This window comes from Purpureocillium takamizusanense, chromosome 3 (genome assembly GCF_022605165.1).
Source record: "Purpureocillium takamizusanense chromosome 3, complete sequence".
NCBI lineage: Eukaryota > Fungi > Ascomycota > Sordariomycetes > Hypocreales > Ophiocordycipitaceae > Purpureocillium > Purpureocillium takamizusanense.
In genome coordinates, this window is record NC_063070.1 from 1,347,696 (window position 1) to 1,366,414 (window position 18,719).

At 60.8% G+C, this 18,719-nt stretch overlaps 5 protein-coding genes across 6 annotated transcripts; 3 read left to right on the forward strand and 2 right to left on the reverse strand.

Annotated features, from left to right (window-relative positions):
• Nucleotides 1-19: 19 nt before the first annotated feature.
• On the reverse strand, nucleotides 20-3,330 carry JDV02_003960 (uncharacterized protein). Its single transcript, XM_047985135.1, has 2 exons — nucleotides 1,667-3,330; nucleotides 20-1,603 (listed from the first exon to the last, which is right to left on the reverse strand). The coding sequence occupies exons 1-2, from the start codon at nucleotides 3,254-3,256 to the stop codon at nucleotides 227-229; spliced, it is 2,967 nt and encodes a 988-aa protein (XP_047841112.1). The 5' UTR covers nucleotides 3,257-3,330; the 3' UTR covers nucleotides 20-226.
• A 301-nt stretch (nucleotides 3,331-3,631) lies between these two features.
• JDV02_003961 (uncharacterized protein) lies at nucleotides 3,632-5,855 on the reverse strand. Of its 2 annotated transcripts, XM_047985136.1 has the most exons (3): nucleotides 5,512-5,855; nucleotides 4,144-5,267; nucleotides 3,632-4,075 (listed from the first exon to the last, which is right to left on the reverse strand). In XM_047985136.1, exons 1-3 carry the CDS (start codon nucleotides 5,630-5,632, stop codon nucleotides 3,647-3,649), a joined length of 1,674 nt encoding a protein of 557 aa, XP_047841113.1. In that variant the 5' UTR covers nucleotides 5,633-5,855; the 3' UTR covers nucleotides 3,632-3,646. The 2 variants fall into 2 exon arrangements, with proteins under 2 accessions (XP_047841113.1, XP_047841114.1); XM_047985137.1 differs by having other exon boundaries at nucleotides 4,144-5,855.
• Nucleotides 5,856-7,196: 1,341 nt separating this feature from the next.
• Nucleotides 7,197-8,047, forward strand: JDV02_003962 (uncharacterized protein; the record flags this gene model as incomplete). Its single annotated transcript, XM_047985138.1, has 2 exons — nucleotides 7,197-7,691; nucleotides 7,775-8,047. The coding sequence occupies 2 exons, from the start codon at nucleotides 7,197-7,199 to the stop codon at nucleotides 8,045-8,047; spliced, it is 768 nt and encodes a 255-aa protein (XP_047841115.1).
• Nucleotides 8,048-8,053: 6 nt separating this feature from the next.
• JDV02_003963 (uncharacterized protein) lies at nucleotides 8,054-8,569 on the forward strand (the record flags this gene model as incomplete). Its single annotated transcript, XM_047985139.1, has 1 exon — nucleotides 8,054-8,569. One exon carries the CDS (start codon nucleotides 8,054-8,056, stop codon nucleotides 8,567-8,569), a length of 516 nt encoding a protein of 171 aa, XP_047841116.1.
• Nucleotides 8,570-8,626: 57 nt separating this feature from the next.
• On the forward strand, nucleotides 8,627-11,770 carry JDV02_003964 (uncharacterized protein; the record flags this gene model as incomplete). Its single annotated transcript, XM_047985140.1, has 2 exons — nucleotides 8,627-10,477; nucleotides 10,562-11,770. 2 exons carry the CDS (start codon nucleotides 8,627-8,629, stop codon nucleotides 11,768-11,770), a joined length of 3,060 nt encoding a protein of 1,019 aa, XP_047841117.1.
• Between the last annotated feature and the right edge of the window lie 6,949 nt (nucleotides 11,771-18,719).

The window sequence follows — 18,719 nt, forward strand, 5'->3', positions numbered from 1 at the left end:
TTCAATGACCAAACCAGCATCTTGATGAGATCATTTGTTGTTCACCTACAAAACTAAACGAACGAGGCTCGCCAAAGGTGGTTCGAGACTCGCATTCGGATGACATTAGACATAAACATGTAATGTGCCAGGCCGTTGCCTGCTGCCATCTGTGCCGCCTGTCCTTCTCGCCGTCGTAGCAAATCAACAAAAAACGAGAAGAAACAAAGTGTCTGCCACACCCACATCATGCCACAACCTTGGAAGGCAGGTCCTCCATGTCGTCCATATCGCTGTCCGAGTCTTCCATCTTGGACGTGTCGTGGTCCTCGCCCTGGCCCTTGGCCCGCGACTTGAACTTACTGGGTGTCTTCTTGGCTCGGAATTGCTCAACGTCAATGTCCGAGTTTTCTCGCTGCTCAGCCGGCTGCTGCTCAGCTTGAGCATCGTCCTCGATGGGGTCCATGTTGGCAATGGCCGCCCTCTTCTGCCTCTTTCTCGACGAGGGTGGCTTTCCTGAACCGGTCCTCTTGGCGGGCGTTGCTTTCTTCATCACGTCGGACGCCTCGGTCAGGGCAGGGTCAATCTGAATTTCCTGCTCTTCCAGGACACCCTCGCCGTTGGTCGCGGGAACGTCCTGCTCCGCATCCGACGCCGTGACAAACTCGGAGCTCTTTTCGCCGCGCTCCCGCTGCGCCTGCGTCCCGCTGACTCCGACCGTCGACGTCGGGATCTGTTGCACGAATTCCATTTCCTGCACGTCGTCGTACCCGTCGTGGACGACGTCGGGCAGCTCGCCGTTTTGGTTGTACTGGTCAATCAGGTACTGGGCGCAGTCGCGCGTCGTCATCGTCTCCCCGCCGGGCACCGTCTCTCTCAGGCGGCGCCAGAGCAGCATCTGAGTCACGCGGTGCCATTGATTGCGATACTGCTTGTCGACCAGGCGCTGCCAGGGTACCTTTTTGTCTTTGCCGACCGCGGTGCCCTGGATGGCCAGGACCAAACGGTACTTTTCTTCGTCGGGCATGGCCGACAGCTGTCGCCGCGCCTTCTCCAGTCGGAACGAGATCTGCGCATCCGGTTCCCCAGAGAGCAGCTTGTCTTTGCCGCTCACGCGAACGTTGAGCGACTTCCACTTGGTGATGCATTGTAGCCGGCTGCGGGTCCGGTCCATTCTCTCACTGATGTTTTGCCAGTCAATGAGCTCCTCGTAAGACCTCGTGAGAAGATGATGGTTGGGCTCCGAGTTGCGCAGCTCGTCGATGGCTTCCATGGCGTCGATGACGTATTGCGTCAGGCGCGCCTCCTCGGCCTCGTCCCAGGCGTCTTTGCGCTGGTAGGGGCCACACACGAGGTAGTTGCGATAGCGGTCGCGCAGGTCTTCCGGGTGGCGGTTGATGAGGGCAGCAATCTTGGACCACTTGGTCCCGTGCACGCTGATGAGCTCGTTGAGCTCGGCATCTTGCTCCGCGGTCCACGTGCCGCGGGCGACGAAATTGTGAAACTTCTTGCGCGTAATGTTGATGAGCTTCTGACGGTGTCGGTCCGGGCACTCTGCAAAGATGCGGACCCAAAGCTGGGCGTGTTCATCACCCGCGGTTGTGCCGCCGGGCGCATGGATCATCTGTGTTGGTCCTTGTCAGCATCGTGGTCACTGCGCAAAGAAAGGAAAACGCATGCAACGTACCGCGTTCACCTGTTCCTTGGTCAGGCCTTGCTCCGCTCTGAACCCTTCGACGGCTTTCCCGATGCGCGCAAGCTCGTCGTCGGAGAAGCGGCCTTGGGTGTAGCCGATGAGGCGGTTTCTGCGCGAGGGCTGCGAGCTCTCGTACTCGCCATCATCGTGAGACCCTCCGCGCATCGACTGCGACAGCTTTTCTCGCTTCGGCTTGCGACCCTTGGACGTCTTCTTGGCCGCCGCCTTGGCCCGCTTCCTAGGCTTCGGCGTCAGGGCCGTCGGAGACGGCAGCTCCCCCAATGCATCGCGGTTCGCGTCGTCATCGTCGGGAATCTCTGGCGGGGGCTGCTCGAAGAAGGTGGGCTTGGCCTTTTTCCGCGTCGACCGTGTTCTCCGGGGCGAGTGTGTCGTTGCCTGGGCGTCCTGCGAGGGCTCGGGTTGGAGCTGCTCCTCTGCGGCCAGGACCTGTTCTTCCTGCGCGTCTGCGAGCGCCTTTTGACCGTTCCTATGCTCGTTCCAGGCCTCCCGAGCAAGAGCCTCGACGTCAGGGTAAAGGTCCATCGAGTCAGCGCGAGCAGCGTGGTGCTCGGGTTCGCCGAGGTCAATGTCCATTTGCTCGGCGCTCGCAGGAGGAATGCTATTCTCTCGTGACCGGGCCTCGCGGGACTGGCTGCGACGCCGAAGGTGGGCGACGGTGGGCGACCTTTGCGGATCCGAATCGGGCGCCTGCTCCTCCTCGATGGCCCTTTCCACCGACACGCCCTTGTCCTTTTTCCGGTGCAAGAAGCCCGTCGAGGCTGCGGCCGCACCATCTCCTTCGGCGCTTTCCTGCCCGTGGGACCGTCGTTTCTTGTGTCGCTTGCGGTCGGTCGAGTCGGACAGCTTTCGCTTCTTCTTGGAATGTGTCGACGGAGGCACCGCACCGTCGTCGCCATTGAGGTCGAGCGACGCGGCTACCGCTTCGAGGCCTTGGCCAGGGTCGTCAGCACCAGCCGGGGCAACGGCATCTGCGCTCGACAAGGCAACGGCCTGAGCCTGGCTGCTGGGGTCCTCTAGCTCGCGCGTCGATCGCCTTTTGGATTTCTTGTGCTTCTTCTTGCCACCCTCATCCTCAAGGACAGACTGAGAGAGCCCTGCGTCGTCCGAGAAACTCTTCTTTCTATGCTTCTTGTCGCGCTTCGACTTTTTCGAGGACGTCGGCGCCACCTGGTCCTCGGACATGATAGCCTCGGGCGCGTGCCCGCTCGAAGGGAAGGGCGCGTTGGCCTGGGAGGAAAAGGCCTGGCTCGCGTTGCTGTCGAACATCTCCAGCGCGCCAAAGTCGACATCGTCGCCGGCCAAGGAGCCGTCCTCGTTGCCATCGCCGGGAAAGCCGCCCAGGCCCTCGGGCATCTGGTTGTCGAGATGGGCCATGGCAAGGTGATTTGCGTTACCCTGGAGGCCGTGAGCCGACGCGTTGTCTTCTCCCTGGCGAGACAATGCAGCTACTTCGCGTTGCGCTGGTGCCAGTTGCTCGAGCCTGCCAGACTGCGAGCCTATGAGTGATCGCAGTGTCGATGCGAGGCGGAAGTCAGGCCATCGGCTACTGGCACTAGACATCGATTGAGGTTCGGCCTCCTGCTCGCGAGGCTGGGTCACGGTTTCCGGCCTGACGGCGAGCAGTTGGCTGGCTGGATTGTGTGGGGCGCCCAGGAGAAAATTGGAGGCGCGTTGACCGAGCTGTGGTGGCCCCGTGGATTGAACTCGGTGGATGCCTGAGAGTTCAGGCATTCGTGGCGCCAAGGACATCCCTTCACCGCCGTGCCCTCGGGCTAGACTGGAGGCGGATGCTGTACAAAATACATGGTGGACACGATATAGAAAGACGCAGCGGGATCGGCTGTGAATTTGTACATTTCTGAGCTACGTATGAAATACCCTGTCGAGGCGTCTGTGCATACAAACATGTCTATCGATCGTGAAGACGCTTCCTCCGCCCAGCGGTCAACATCACTTTTCATCCTTGTCCTCGTCGGCCTGTTTCAACTTGACCGTGATGGCGCCTCTGCCGGAACTGCTAATGTCGTACTGTCCGCCCAGGACCAGATCCTTGGCCACCAGCTCTCTCGTGCGCCCGAGGCTCTCGATGTCGCCGATGCGCTCAATGGTGTCTTCGAGGTGCTTGCGGAACCCTTCCTGGGCGCAAATCTCGCGGAGCGCGAGGTGCATGGGCACGCTGCTGGCGCGCACGTCAGCCTGGCTCGTGATGGTGAAGAGGTTCATGCGGTCGAGGTCGCGGATGAAGTCGCAGCGCGTCATGAGCTCCTGGGCGATGTGGAAGGGGTACGACGGGAGGAGGTGGCCGATGACGGGATCGTACGTGCGCTCCATGTCGGCCTCCTTGTCGACGAGGGCCTGCGCCAGCACCATGGCGGCGGCCTGCGAGGCGATCCGTCAGTCAGCAAACGAGCTTTCTCATGATGAGGCGCGTTCGTGGTTCGACTTACAGCCCACTTCTGCTGGTCCATGACGTCGTCGTCCATCTCCGAGCCGAGGATCCAGCACTGGTTCAGGAACCACTTCTTCTCCGTGTCCTTGATGCGCTCGCACGTCTGCAGCATGTCGCGGCTCTTTGCGACGCGGTTCAGGAAGCTCAGGCGGCCGCCGACCTTGTCGTAGACCTCCTCGAGGCGGGCCTTGGGCAGGTGCTCGCCAAAGTAGCGCAGGCGGTACTTGTGCAGGGCGCTGATGGCCTGGGCCTTGGGCAGGTCGGTGACGGGCAGCACCTCCATGCGGGCGGCGAGCTTCTTGAGGCGCTCGTAGACCCAGTAGTCGTCCGAGTTGAAGACCATGGTGACGAGGTTGGCGGCGGCCCACTGCTCGGCGCGCTGCTGCAGGAGCTCGATGAGGTCGCGGCCGTCCTCGTCGTTGCGCAGCAGGTGCATCTGGTTGACGATGACGACGAGGGGCTTGCCGCGCTCGCGGAACAGGCGCATGGCCACCTTTTCGAGCTTGTTGAGGGCGCGCTCAATGTCGAGCAGGGCCGTCGACTCGCGGGGCCCGCGCTCGCTGAAGTAGCCGCCGATGTAGTCCTCGTGGAACTCGTAGTCGAGCGCCTTACCGAGGCGGATGCGAAAGATTTCCGGGTCCGAGTGCGCCTCGAACATGGCGATGCCGTCGCCGTCGTTCTTGCGCATCGCCTCGATGATCATGCTGCTCTTGCCGCTGCCCTTGTCGCCCATGATGAGGTAGTAGTGGCCGACCTCGCGCCCGCTGACGATGTCGTCGATGTGTGTCTGCTCGGGGCGCACGACCCAGTGCTCGTCGTCGGCATGGCTGTGCTGAGCGTGCGGCACGTCCTTGCCGATGGCGGCCAGCTCGAGCACCGGGTCGCCCGGCTTGAAGGCGCGCGTCATCTTTTGCATCACGAGCATCTTGTAGCTCTTGTGGTAGATGTAGCCCGCGGCGGCGAAGCCGAGCCCGAGCACCAGGATCGAGGCAAACGTGGTGGCCGCCGACTCGCCCATCTTGGCGAAGACGGACGGCTCGTCGGCGCGCTTGCCCCCATGGTTGCTGCCTTGGCCGGGGTTGGTGGCGGTGATGGAGATGGTCTCTGGCGAGGGCTGTTGTTCTGTTCAAGTTGCTTGTTAGCGCCGTGAAGAACATGAACGCTCGCGATGGCATCGTCGTCGTCGACCATCTGCATCTGCGGTCGGGTGCCTCATGCAGGCGCTCCGCCGGCCCGATGCGCGCAGCAGTACTTCGGGCGGTTCCCGAGACGCAGCACCGGATCCTCCTCCGCCGTCGCATCGCGGCACGACGGCTTGCAAGGGTGCATTTCCACATCGAGACTCGGGGAGACGGGATGGACTCACCGCTCCTGCTTGCAGACTGCGACGAGAATGCGCATTGGTACATGTGGTGGCCATGTCCGGCAACGGGCCGCAGCCGGACAGCGCGCACGCGTCGCAGGGGACGGAGCATCATCGTCATCATCAAGTCCGTGGCCTCACGAGACGCGCGGGCTGTCCTCCATTTCCCGCTTCGACAGCGTCGGGTATCTCTTGTCCAGGATCCAGACAGACAGACGCCTGCTTTGCGCACGACAGACAATGGAAACAATTTGCGCGTGGCCGTGAGGAGCAGTCAATAAATTCGAACACAGTTTCAAGCTTCCGTCGTCAGCAGACGTCGTCTAATTAAAGCCGCCTGAGCAGGGACCACCCGCATGGAAACCAAAAAAACCGACTCGCGCAACTGTGGCTTTCTCGAAGTGGAATTGTTGACTTTTGCTGGAAGCCTCCCTCCCCTGCTGGGGCGCCACTGTTTTTGCCCCTGTCGGGCGCGTGCCTGGTTGGCGGCCTCACCACTCGGACGGGTGGACCTTTCAGCTACGTCGCCCGCAGCGCGCCCTTGCCACGTGCGTGCTTGAGGAGCGGAGAGAATAAATAGGGGTTGTATGAGGATGTACGTGACGTAGTTGAACAGTGTGCTGCGTTCTCATTAGTGTCGGTCTATCGCCTTTCGCGTCTCGTCAAAGTCTTTCTTCCCGTGCTTGACTGCGTCGTTCAGCGACCCCTGCTGAAGTTACCAAGTTACTTGGAAGTTGCTACGAGAACCATCTTGTTATTGCCCTGCTCGGGAGCGCGACTGGCATGAGATATTCGCCCTGACAGCACCGCTTGCTAGGCCGTGCGGTATTGCAGACAATGCAGAGGCTATCAAGATCAAGCGTGTTATTTGGCGGGCCCGGGTCATGGCCAACTAGACTTGAAGTGTACGCGCCACGATAGCCGCGGTTGCAGTTCAGTGCGTGAGTCGCGCGGGCCTTGCTCATATACCGCGCAGCCTCTTGGAAGTATGCCGAGAACATTGAAATGAGTCCAAGGATCGTCATCATGGGTACACAGAACAAGGCACGATGTTAGCGATTCATACGGTGAGAGCCCTTTCATCTCACCTTGACTTCTCTCCTCTGTCTTTCGTCGAAGCTGGTGCGGTCAAGGGTTTTTCGACTTTTCTTTTCTTTCTTCCAAACGTCCAACTCTCATACCGTCGAACTCGCGTAGGTGCAGTCTCAAACTATCGAGCAAAACCTCCGTGCCCAGTTCACGCCTGGCGCCGGCGTCCAGTGATTCATGTGTTCAGACTCCCGTGTGCAACAAGTCAGCCGCCTGGGCCACGGCTGAACAGCATCCAGGTTGCCACCTGGGCAGCCGAGCCGGCCGCCAGCTGCCAGAGACCGCTTTGCGTCCGCGTCACTCATTCCCACGCACCTGTTCAGCCCGCAATTCACAGCCTTCGTTTCTGGCAACTTCTTTTCTTCTTTCTCTCCCGGCACTATCCATCATCCCACCATCCATCAACATCAACACATCCATCATGCCGTTTCGCGGCGCCGTGCATCATCTGTCGAGCCTTTGACCCCTCTCCATTTCCTCCCTTATTGCCACAACCATCAAAATCGCGAGCCGGTCGCCTTGGAGGACGAGTAGGTGAAAGGCAGGGGGGAGAATCCAAGAAAGAAGCAGATCTCGCCGGCAAGCGGGCGGAAACCACCATGGCCCCCAAGCCGGCCCATTTCGAGGAATGGTGGCTCACCGCCGGCCTCGACGCCCTCACACGCCTCGTCGACAACCGTGACATCGCCTTTCGTCCTCGCGACGTTGGCTACGTGCAGGTTATTCACCGCAAGCTGCGCGCGTTCGACAACGACCCAACCCTCGAGGACAGCCTAACAGAGAGCATGGCGTCCATCTACACCGAGCAAAAGGCCTTCCCCAGCGGTGACTTCAACCCCCGCAGAAAGATGAGCGAGGCACGCGACTCCATCTTCCGGCGCCTCGAGGACGGCGGCATCGACGTCGGCCGCGCGCTCGACGGCCTCGAGAAACTCGACGTGGTGGAGACGCATCGCCGGAGACTCCTCGCGGCGACCCAGGACGCCATCCGCAAAGGCGGCACGCCAGACGAGTATCACCGGCGGCTCATTGACGAGCTGGACCGCCAGACGAGCAACCGATACCGCCAATTCCACATGGGTCTTCGGGCCTGCGTAAGTCTCAGACATGGCTTTTCTTTTCTATCGTTTGTGCCTACTCTTGTTTGTTCTCCGCTGACGGCACAACTCGACTGCAGATTCTCATGGACGCTCTGTGCCCGAGCACGGGCACCAAAAATTCCCCCGTGGCGGTCATGGCGCGCCTCAACGCCCTCTTCCCGGCAAACGCCATCCTTGAGTGCGAGACTGACGTCGACGTCACGCCATACTCGGCCGGGCTGCGGGACAGCATCCGCTTCTCCGTCTACGAACACCTGATGGGGGAGGACCCGCACGCCCAGGAAGCCCTGCAGGCCATCTACATGCGCCTCTTTGCGTGGTGCGACATCCCCGGGTACGCACAGGCGTAGGAGGCCATGATGCGGTACTCGGAGGAAGTCAAGAAGCTCGAGATGATGTGCCTGTCAGCCCTGGGCGCCATGGAGCGGGCCGCCGCCGGCGGTGCCGGCCCCTCCTCCTCGGCGGGCTCGTCCTTTGTCGCGGTGTCGGACGGCTCGAGCTCCATGAGCCCCTTTGTCGTCACGCCCGCGGTCGGAAGTAGTCCTGAGGCGACGGCGGCCTTTGCAGACAGGTCGTCGCTGCCATCGGCATCGTCGTCCTCGGCGCGCACCAGCTCGCGAGTCGCCTCAGCACCGCCCGTCCCCAACGCACTCCTCAAGGGCATGCCTGGACGGGAGCTCTCGGCCTCCAAGACCGACGGCGCCGCCTTCGCCGGCGACCACGCCGCGCCGCCCATCCTGGCGTACCCGGACGACCTGTCCACGACCGAGTTCGACCAGCATCCTCTGGCCCGCGAGATGAACCTCAGCTCCGCGGAGAAAGCACGCCTCGGCCTCATCATCCCCAAGCAGATCCCCAGTCGAGACTTCTAGTACAACTTCGACAGCGACGACGAGCTCGCGGATGACGAAAAGGTCGTCAGTAGAATCATGCCCAAGAGCCCCAGCAACGGCCTGAGGGCATTTAGGCGCTTCACCGGCGCCAAGTCGGATGCGCCGCCGGTCCCCCCGCTGCCACCGATCCCGGAGTCTCTGAAGCCCGGCGTGAGCAAGGGCCTGGCCAAGCTGCTCGAGAGGCGGAAACTCCGCATGGAGCAGATCGACTCTGAAGCGTCGGCAGGCACCCCGATGCCGTCTGCGAAGAAGAATGCCACTCTGTCCGCATCGTTCGGCCGGAGCGGCGGCCGACCGGCGCTCACAACCAAATACTCCAACCCGGAACTACGTGTTCCAAAGTCAAGAGCATCTCACAACACGTCTTCGTCGGGCAGTTCGGGCCGCCTCACACCGACTTCGTCCAGGAGCCCTTCCTACCCGGCGAGCCAGAACGTACACGAGCAGATTGAGACCTACGACAGAGTCGACAAGTTCCCCGCCAGCTTTGCCCTGGCGGCCCCCCGAATATCACCCATGGAGTACACCCGCACGTATCTCCTTGAAAAGGCCGCCGCGGAGCGCGAGGGCCGCGAGTGCCAGCTCCCAGCACCAGAGCAGAACTGGCACTGGACCCCAAACTGGGAAAGCTTCCTCATAGTTCCCTCCATCCCGAAGAATATCAACCGCGAAGCAGCAGCCCAGCCGCAGGTCGCCGACCCCGAGGAGCAGGATGGCTCGGATGCCGAGTCCGCAACGACAGTCAAGATGGACAACAACAACAACAAGCCTTCATCGGCGCCTTGCCCGAGACTGTCGCTGAACCTAGGCGGCATGACCGCCCTGTTTCCTTCGGTCATGAACCTTGCGCGTTTGGGTATGGATGATGGCCAGGACGGCCCGCTGCCTGGCAGAAGCGAAGCAAGCCCACAGAGGCCGATGCGCAAGAGCCGCAGCTCCTCCCTCCTCCAACATAGCGTGCTAACGCGGATTACAGAAGAAACATCGGACGATGACGAGCCGGAACGCAGTCTGCTTAGGATGCGATCGCGCTCCACCGAGAGTCTGGCTCGCCCTGAACCCCAGGTCGGCTCACATGGCTATCTGGTGGGCGCGAGTACCGGACTCACATCTGAACCGGAGCAAGATTTGGGCTCCTACGGCCAGGCTGTGCCCTATGACCACGCTGGGACAATGGCTTGGCTCAACCGTGCCGAAGTGTCGTCCGTCTACTCGGCCGAAAGCGCCGACACCGCCGTCCGAGTTGGCAGTGCCGGGCCGAGCACGCCCAAGGCCGCTCAAGCACACACACCCACATCGTCGTCGCCAACGGTGGCATCGGACGTCCGACGACACAACGCCACACCGCTCTCGCCCTCCCACTCTGCTGTGCTACTGTCTCCGGCGTCGGCAAGGCCCGTGGTCGAGTACAGTCCCGCGTCCCTGGCGCCGTCGTGGCACGGGGTCGCATCTCCGGCGTCTTCTAGCCCCCGAAACGTCAACAAGGGCAAGGCTTTAGCAGGCGCGGGAGATGGGACCGATCCAACGCAGCACGATCCCCGCCTTCTCCTTGACAGAGCCAACTCGGAGCAGTCGGTGCCCCGGCAGAAGAAGTCGGAGCAGCCCAAGTCGGTCCTTGACGACAGCATCGATCGGTCTGACCGGGCCACTGCCACCTCGGAGGCCAACCTCCACCCAGCGCCGCTCAAGGTCAGGAAACAACGCTCTCCGCCGGGCAAGGAATGGGACGCAGAGCGCTGCTCCATCATGTGGCAGGGCCTCTCCGACGAAATAGGCCAGAGGCTTGCAGAGTTTAGAAAGTTTGCAGATTCCGACACGGCCCGGGACAGTCGAGCACAGAGCGCTTCGCAGAACCCGCCCGGCGCGACGACTACGCCGACAAAGCAGGTACGTGGCTCCAGCTTGGCCAACAAAGTGCCATGCGAGACCTCGCTAGAGAATGAGTATGCTGACAAGAGAATTGTCGAGCAGCAACGTGCAGCGTCGGCGGTCGTGTCACCATCGTCGTCCGAGTTCACTCTCGACTCGGCCTGGATTCCATCGTTGACGATTCCAAGGAGCGAGAGTCATTCTGGGTTCACGCCGAGCCGTCCCAAGTCTGACAACAACAAACGGCACTCAGTGCTGCCGGACTCGCCCACGTTACCGGCACAGGACGTGTGTGGTCACGGATACGGGACGCCACCAGCATCTCTCGCTATGCGCCGGCGGCAGGAAAAAAGACAACAGTTGATGTCGCCAAGACAACAGCCCCAGCCGGAGCATGGAGCGCCTCGCGAGACGAACAGAAGCGTCTCATCCCCTGCTCCTGGGGCAAAGACCGCCCGAGACAGCGGCCCGCACAGTGGCCCTCCAGCGACAGCAAAGACACTCTCCTCCAAAGACAGCAGCTTCGCTCTGAACGAGTCCAAGGTTGCAGGCTCCGTCACGATGCTGCCACGGCTCAGGAGTTCAACGCCTGGGAGCAGCAAGTCGAGTGGCAGTCAGATCCCCGTGCCAGTCTCCCCTGCGACCCAGTTCGCGCAGTCGCCTGTCCATCTGATCAAGCGCAGGCCAGCTGCGCTCACTGCCATGACACCGCTCGCCTTCCAGCGATTTGATACCGCCGCCCGTCTCGCCACAGTAGCGGAGAAGTCCACTGGCAGAAGAACATCATCTTCCTCGGCTGAGAAGGAGACTCGCACACTCCGAGGTCCCTCGTCACTCAGCAACCTCCTGCGCAAGTATAGTCGCTCGAGGGTAAATGACAATGAGGCGGATGGCAGCTATGCCGCGCTTCAGGGGCAGTCGGGCAGGGGTGCCGGACTAAGAGCAGCATCTGGTGTGCTCAGAGCAGATGAGCAGCCACGGCGTCTTCGAAAGACTTCAAGCGAGGGACGCGCTCTCAAAGAGAAGAAGGAGCAGATCAACGAGCCTCAAGATGGGCTCATGACGAGCTCCGAGAGGCTGATGGGCCTCCAAAGCTTCATCGACAGACAGTCACCGTCCAGGCTACCCTCGCCATCGCCAGCCGCCGCCATGTCGTCGGCCGACAACGAGCTGAAGCACCCCGCCGAGTCGCAAGCCTCGAGAGCCAAGCAGTCTCTTGGCCGCCACGTCGATTCCAGGCCCAGCCGAAAACTTCAAAAGCCGAGCAAAGAGAATCTGCGGCTCGCTCGCGTGTCTAGCGGACGACTGTAGCGAACACGTTGGTGGCGTAATGTTCGACAAACGCAAAGGGGAGCGGCCGCCCCGTGACTGGTGTTAGAGGGCTGACCAATATGTATGATGTGCACTCGACGCTCGAGCACATGCAAGAGTACCATGAATGGTATGGAATGGAGTGGAATGGCCTGTGGTGAGCGGCAGGCGCAGGACAACCGTGTCTGGCTGGGTGGGAGCTACGTTTGTCACTACTTGTCCCAAGACATGGCGTTGAGAGGCTGGGGAAGTCCAGGGCCGTTGGCTGATGGGATGTTCAAGGACGAACGGTGGTGGCTTGCTTGGCTGTAAAATAGCTCAACACCCGCTTTCTCAAATGCGCTGCGTGTAGCAGTGGGATGGTGCAGGCGTGTGAGTTGTGATGGCGTCGTCCTGAACCCAGCCAGTTGCGTCCAAGGTTTGCCTCCGTAGCAAGTCGTATCCTGTTGGCGTCGTGCGTCGTGCGTCGTCCAGTGGCCAGCACTGGAACAAGGCAAGGTGCATCCCCGCGCAGGCAGGTGCTCGACACGCGCACGGCTGGCCAATCCCGGATCGGGGGCGCCCCTCCGTGCCGTGCAGAGTCGGCCGGGGTCTTTCTTGAAGAGGCATCCCGGGGCCATCACGGCTGCTTCGCCATGCACCGTCCTGCTCATGTCTGGCAGGGGGGTGGGTTGTGTCTCGGTGCCGTCGCAACGGGGCCATGCGAGGTCGGCGTGTGCACCCTTGGCGCAAGACAAGTCGTCTCCAGCCTCGGATGGGCCATCTCAGGCGCTGCTGCTCTCTCATCTGTCCGCACGACTCGACTCTTGCAACGCTGCGGAAGATGACTCCGGGACGACTCGGCCGATCGACACACGAGCTCGACGTCTGGTTCTCGTAGTGGCGCAACTACAACTCCCCAGGCCTCTCGAGTTTAGCAACGCTCCTCCGTTGGAACCCCTGGAGTTACTCGTAGCTGACGCTGGCGTCGCGTGGCGGCCACCCATAAGCGAACGGGGACTTTCTCCACGGGGCTCCGGCCGGCAAGCCACCACTACTCTGGGCAAACCCCAGTCAAGCAAATCAGCCAGGGGGTCTCGTGAGCAGACGGCGACGGCCCAAGCTCTACGAAGCAATTGCCAAATGAACCCCCACCCATCGGCCATCCCTGCTTATGCTTTGAGGTGGTGTGTCTGGCCGTCGGGCAGGCGCTGGAACCGGGGTTGGGTTGGGCTTACGGCAACGCACGGCCGTCTTTCATCCCCTGAGATGGTGCAGCCAACAATCCAGGCCACCCCGGCGGCAGCGTAGATCATGTCGAGCCGCAGGCTGCCTTGTCCCGGGGAGGAAGTATTAATTCACCCTCATTTTGCCCTTTTTCCTTTTGACAGGCCAGGGCCGGGCCGCAGCGTCCGTTTTAGCTGCCTCGGAGAAGCAAAGAGCGCGTAAACTGTCCCTCCCCAAGGGAGAACGCTCCAGCTGTCGTCTGGGCAGCCACTTTTGCAGTGCACTGCTGGTTCTTGGTGCTCACCTTCCGCAGAGCCGAGCCCAGGCCCCATCAGTTATGCGTACCCGGTGAGAACATGCCAGAGGCATCTACCAGGCATCTACTGCGCATCTGCGCCGTGACAAGGTCGGGACAACCAAAGACGCGCTTTGGGACGATCATTAGCTTCTAACTGCTCCACGGTCCAAGTGATGCGGTATGTACAGTACTTGAAGGAGGCGGATCCTGACCTGTCATCTTGGTGAACAATGACTTTTGGAGTCGGCGCCAGGACGACCGACAAGATGCCGCCGGCTGCTACGCCTGTCGGGGCATTTGCGGGGTCCGGAGATGATGCACTGCACTGTGAGCGCAAGCGAGGTGGTGGTGGCATCGTTGCAGACTATTAAGTGCAACCTGGAGGAACGGATCGCAGCGTCTCACAGCCGCGATCCACTCACTCCGAGGGAGCGACTAGTTACTCTGGCTCCCTCTGGCGGCCCGTCGTGCACGACCCGAGACACACACGAGCCGTGGCGGGCGCCATCGCTACCGCCGACCGATCGACACGAGAATGGCCGATGCCTCAGCAGCTAGTCTCCATATCACGAGGCAAGTTATCTTGCAAGCCTTGTGAGAGCAGAGCGAGCGCCGGATGAGTCGTCGACAGCGGTCGGAAATGTCGCTGCGCATGGGCCACAAGGGGACGAAACACCTGGAGGGCTCCGCAGGCCTTGTTGGCGGAAGGGTCTGGTGCGCGGGCGCTGCGACGAAGATCCATGGATGCGTCGACACAATCTGGTCGCAGCATCCAGCTCAGAGTCTATTGGCGGCCAACGTTGGTCGCCCAGCAAAATGGTTTCGTCAGTACTACTGCTTGCGCTCAATGTTCCACGGCAGACGGGTCTTTGTACGACAACCCAGTCCATTGCACCGGGTACCAAGGAGCACTCGAGCAACGTGGTTGAGTCGAGCCTGGGGGAAGCTGTCACGCTTGTCAACTGGTGTCGCCAACCTCGTCTTCTCACACCTCCTCACAGCACACACAGCCCAACCAAGTCCCGGCCACCCGAAATGCCTCCGCATTTGAGCACGCCATTGGTCCCGACGCAAGATCGAGGCCGGGGGCGATGTCGTCAAGTTGTGGTCCTGCAGGCAGGCGGGCAGGATAGTATACTCACTCCGCAGAGTCCGCACGCCCAGCATGTGACGCGCAGCCAGCGTCGTCGGGATGGCCTCACCGCATTTTCGCACGCTCCCAGGCCCAAGGAGGGTGGCCCGGTGATAGCCTAGCCTTTGGCCTTGACCAGCCCTCGAGAGCCAGCAGCGATCGGCCAACTCCCGGCTCCCACGCCCAACAGCAGAGTGGCAGGCGACCAGGCGATGACCCCTCAGCGGCGTTGGGCGGCCTCAACTGGCAGCAAGTCGCGACCACGCTCGTCGTGCATCTGGCCGTGTCACGTCATAAGTCTCATTGGGACAGTTTCGTACAACGTAGTCTGCTCACAATGGAACTGACCCCGTTGCGGCCGCGGCAAATGCATTCCGGCAGCGAATGTCAGAGTGTGACAGCAGTACAATAAATGTACAATAACAGGCAGACACGGTCCGTGTGTGACGAGTGGCCATCCTGTCCCAGCCAACGCTGGCAGTTGACAGCCACTGCTCTGCATGCAAGATCGATCGTGGCCTGAAGCCTCGTCTGGAGCAAGCGCATCGCATGTATCGGCCAACCTGCACATCGCGATTGCGCGGTCGTCGGCGACGTCCATGTGGCGCTGGGTCAATGCCTGTCAGGGCGTCGCGACCACGCTGTTGTCCCTGGAAGCGTGTCCGCGAACCAGTATCATCGTCTCAGGTGCCCGGCGAGGTAACTGTACATGCTCGTCCAGTATTGATGCATCGTCCACTACGGCTCAGTACAGCTGCGATCAAGCCACGTCCGAGGCGTCATGGCGTGTTCGGCCAGCGGAACGGGTCGAGCCTCCACCGGGCGGGTATTGTGGGGGACGCCACCAGCGTTACAACCCCTGAGTCCTGCCGTGTGAGCGCTCTGTTCTCTCGGGCCGTACGGCCCACTGACAGGTGACGCACTGGCGTCACGCACTTAACGACGAAACTCATCCGCGCTCAGAAGTCTCGGTGGTTGTCGGTCGCGTAGCGAGGATTTCGTCGTCAGCGGCCCGGTCTCCAAGGTGTCCCCTCCTGGTCTCACTTGCGCCGAAGTCGCCGAAGCCGTGGGGAAAGCCGGCGGGTCGACGGAGAGCAAGTCGTGCTCTGTCTAATTACTGGGCCGCCCACTTTCAGGGCCGGTGAAACAGACAACCCCGAGGCGCTGACTGAGGCGTCGTCAGTCAGTCCATGCGAAGGTCACAGCGGTGTCGCATACTGACTCGGTACAGTCAGCCTCTTCATGGTATACTGTACATACTAATACCAAGTACAGCAAATGAAGCCTGTATCATCGGACAGCGCTGGCAGTTTCTCACGACTGCAGTATCAGCTTTCCTCCAACCCGGTCCTGGGCGGCGAACCCGAGATGCGTCGCGAGGCACCCGGATTGTTTTAGGTTTCGTATTCCAAGGCCAGGATGCATGTTCATGCGCGCCAGATGCAAGATCCGTCAAGCTTTGGCCGCGCCCGTTTGTTGGGGTAAAGTACAACGTTGTACAAATTCAGTCTTGGTGTGTCTCTCGCAATCACTTCTGCGGCATCCAGGACAGGCAGGTCGGCGACATGCTCTTCTTGGACAGTTCTGGCAGTTTCTGGGAGTAATTGCCCCGCTGGGAATCGCGTCGTTATTTTGAATTTGCCATGACAGCTTGGGGGCTGGGGCAGGCTGCGACACGAACAGTATCGCCATCTGCAATTCGATCGGCAGGGTAAGGGGTTCTTGTTGTTGTCAACTTCATCAGTAGTATACATATCGATCAACCGTGAAACTGGCAAACATCAAAGGCGAGTCCATAGACTTCACACCGCCCGCTGATATTGCGTATTGGGTATCCGTTGATGATGCATATGGGCATCGTTTTGCCGCCAAGAAGTGGGCAACACCGAGGCCAAGTTCTCGGGATTGACGATCATGTCCTGCAGGTTGGGCGGGGTGAGTGGGGATCAAGGGTCCAGGCTCCGGGCTCCGGGCAGCTATCCATTCCATCGACATCTGTCACCAGTGCTCCCGACTCAAGACGTCGTGAACCAAGACATCGCAGTCTGCATAGCCTCGGCGGGCCGCAAGAGAGTGAGCATCCTGCCAGCTAACCTCTTCTCAACGACCCGCCGCGAAGGAGAGATGAATCGTGCTGGGAAAGGGTCATGAGATGAACGCCAGGACACTGAATAGGCATCACGTACTACAAAGTACTCCCCGCGAGGCATGCATGCGGGTGGAAGTCAGCTGGAAGACCGCCCCGAGCTCCGTCCAACAAACTCGAGCACACCGCAAAGGGTCCTTGTCGGTGGCGATGTTGATGAAGCCACAGGCAACTTATCGGTCTCACAAAAACCCCAGCTCGAATGCTTGCAGCCACCCTTGCTGGTGCAGCTTGCGGATGGCCCGAGCTCGCCGCGGGGAAGTGGTGAATTGGGGGCCTGACGACTATCAACGGCACCGAAGTTGCCGTGGCATTGTTGGTCCTCGACGTTGCCTGGTCCTTGTCGAGGCGGGCTCAAGGGGATGCTTCACGGCCAGCATTGAGTTCACGAGCACTGGGGCTGCTCTTCCCAGAGAGCACAAGTGCGAGCCGCAGCAACAGACGCCAGGCAAGCAACGAGGCCGAGCGGTGGTTGCAGAAACTCAGAAACACGAAACCATAGTCACTCCGCTCGCAGCTGTTGGCGGAGATGGTGTGTGTTTCGAAACGTTTGTGGATGCCAACCCTGGCACGGTCGCACTCGAAACGGGATGGTTCCACGGCTGGTCGAGCGAGGCCATCGGTGACAGCACCTGACCCGCGCCGCGGGCCTTACGGTCCGATCGCATTGACCCGAGTTGTGGTGCTGTCCAGGACCGGGCATGCTTGCTGAGGGGAACTCCTTCAATAAACAATGGACAATGGCGCAGTGCTGTTGGCCGCGAAGAAGGACGATGTTTGTTGGCTCACACCTGGCCGGTGGCAGCGTGGAAAAAGATACCTGTGGGTCTTATCATCGGTCGGCAGGAGCGACCCTCATGGCCGCACAGTGTTCTCGAACACTGTACTTGGGAGTTCCCTTCCACCGGATCATCCTAGATACACCGTGTTCTAATGGTTTAGCACTCTATGCTCTTACAACTCAGGAGTACGGTCGCGATGAAGGTGAAGCTTGTAAGCAATCAAGACCACGTTAACGAGTCGTGCTTGACATCTCCAGTCGAACAACAGGGGGCACGCGCTGCTCACGCCGACACTCGCGTTCCCTACCTCAGCATTACTCCCGACAGCTACAGCGAAAACTGTCACTGACACGTCCGCCCTCGTTCCGGGTGCCTGGGTGTGTTCCCATCTTCATCCGAATAAACACCAGAACGCTGAGAATAAAACGGACTCGAGCAACGGCTGAGCTCCGCTTCGCTCGCCTGTAGCATCCGTCGTGGCTCACGGCAGCCGGCTGCGTCCCGTTGGTGCTCGTGACAGCTGGGTGCCCGTCCGTCTCGAGACGTCTGTGTGGGGGTTCCACACACAAGCGTGTCGATGTGGTCGCCCATGATATCATGATACAGGTTGTTTGCGGTTGCATCAACGCCGGGGCCGCCACGGACCTGCCGCTCCCGTTCCCAATGCACCGGGCTGGACACGAATGCTCTGGAATCTGGACGTTTCAAGCGCCCGGATGCTCCGACCAACCTGGACGGCCTCCCAGCAGCAGCCTCCTTGGACGGCGCCGCCCCCGCAGCAGGACGAGATGCTTGGACAGAGTCCTGGACTTTGGACTTTGTTCAGGACAGTCACCACACTGTTGGCTGCTGTTCTGGGCGTTGATGGGGTCGCTCAACTTTGTGTGCGCTTGGCACGACCGATAGTTCAACAAGCCCTCGCAACAAGATGATTCTGCTTGCCTCCATTCTCGCTCTGGTTGAACCATCAACCAGCACTTGACCAAAGGCCTGCCGTTGTGGCGTCGAAGCTAGGTACGTTGCGCATGGGGAAGGGGGGACTGGCTTGGGATGAGAGGGAGGTCAGACTCAGCAACCATCCCGCTGCTACGGAGCAGACGTGGAGGATGTTGCGTGCATTGCATCCATCATGGGAGCTGTGACTGGGCGGAAGGCGCAGGATCAACAAAGTAACCAAGTACACCGTTGTCCCAAGGGACCCCTGTCAAGGGACCTGGCCCACGCCGGGGGTGGTCAGGGAGGGGGGCATGGCTTCCAGGTGGGGATGGCCGACAAGGACTTGGTCTCGTCCATTCGCGGCAGCATTCGACGACGAGACGACCCGAACGGGGCTGTATCAGACCCCGCGGTTGCACCAGCAAAGAGTTGCATCGTCGCACGGGAGC

What these genes read in the sequence shown, in the direction of transcription:
- JDV02_003960 (XM_047985135.1), bottom strand. Translation starts at nt 3,256, where the DNA reads ATGTCTAGTGCCAGTAGCCGATGGCCTGACTTCCGCCTCGCATCGACA. An exon ending in CCAAGGAACAGGTGAACGCG is followed by an intron (nt 1,604 to 1,666) that starts GTACGTTGCATG and finishes GGACCAACACAG; the next exon opens with ATGATCCATGCGCCCGGCGG.
- JDV02_003961 (XM_047985136.1), bottom strand. Translation starts at nt 5,632, where the DNA reads ATGATGACGATGATGCTCCGTCCCCTGCGACGCGTGCGCGCTGTCCGG. An exon ending in GCAGTCTGCAAGCAGGAGCG is followed by an intron (nt 5,268 to 5,511) that starts GTGAGTCCATCC and finishes CAACTTGAACAG; the next exon opens with AACAACAGCCCTCGCCAGAG. An exon ending in TGGACCAGCAGAAGTGGGCT is followed by an intron (nt 4,076 to 4,143) that starts GTAAGTCGAACC and finishes ATCGCCTCGCAG; the next exon opens with GCCGCCGCCATGGTGCTGGC.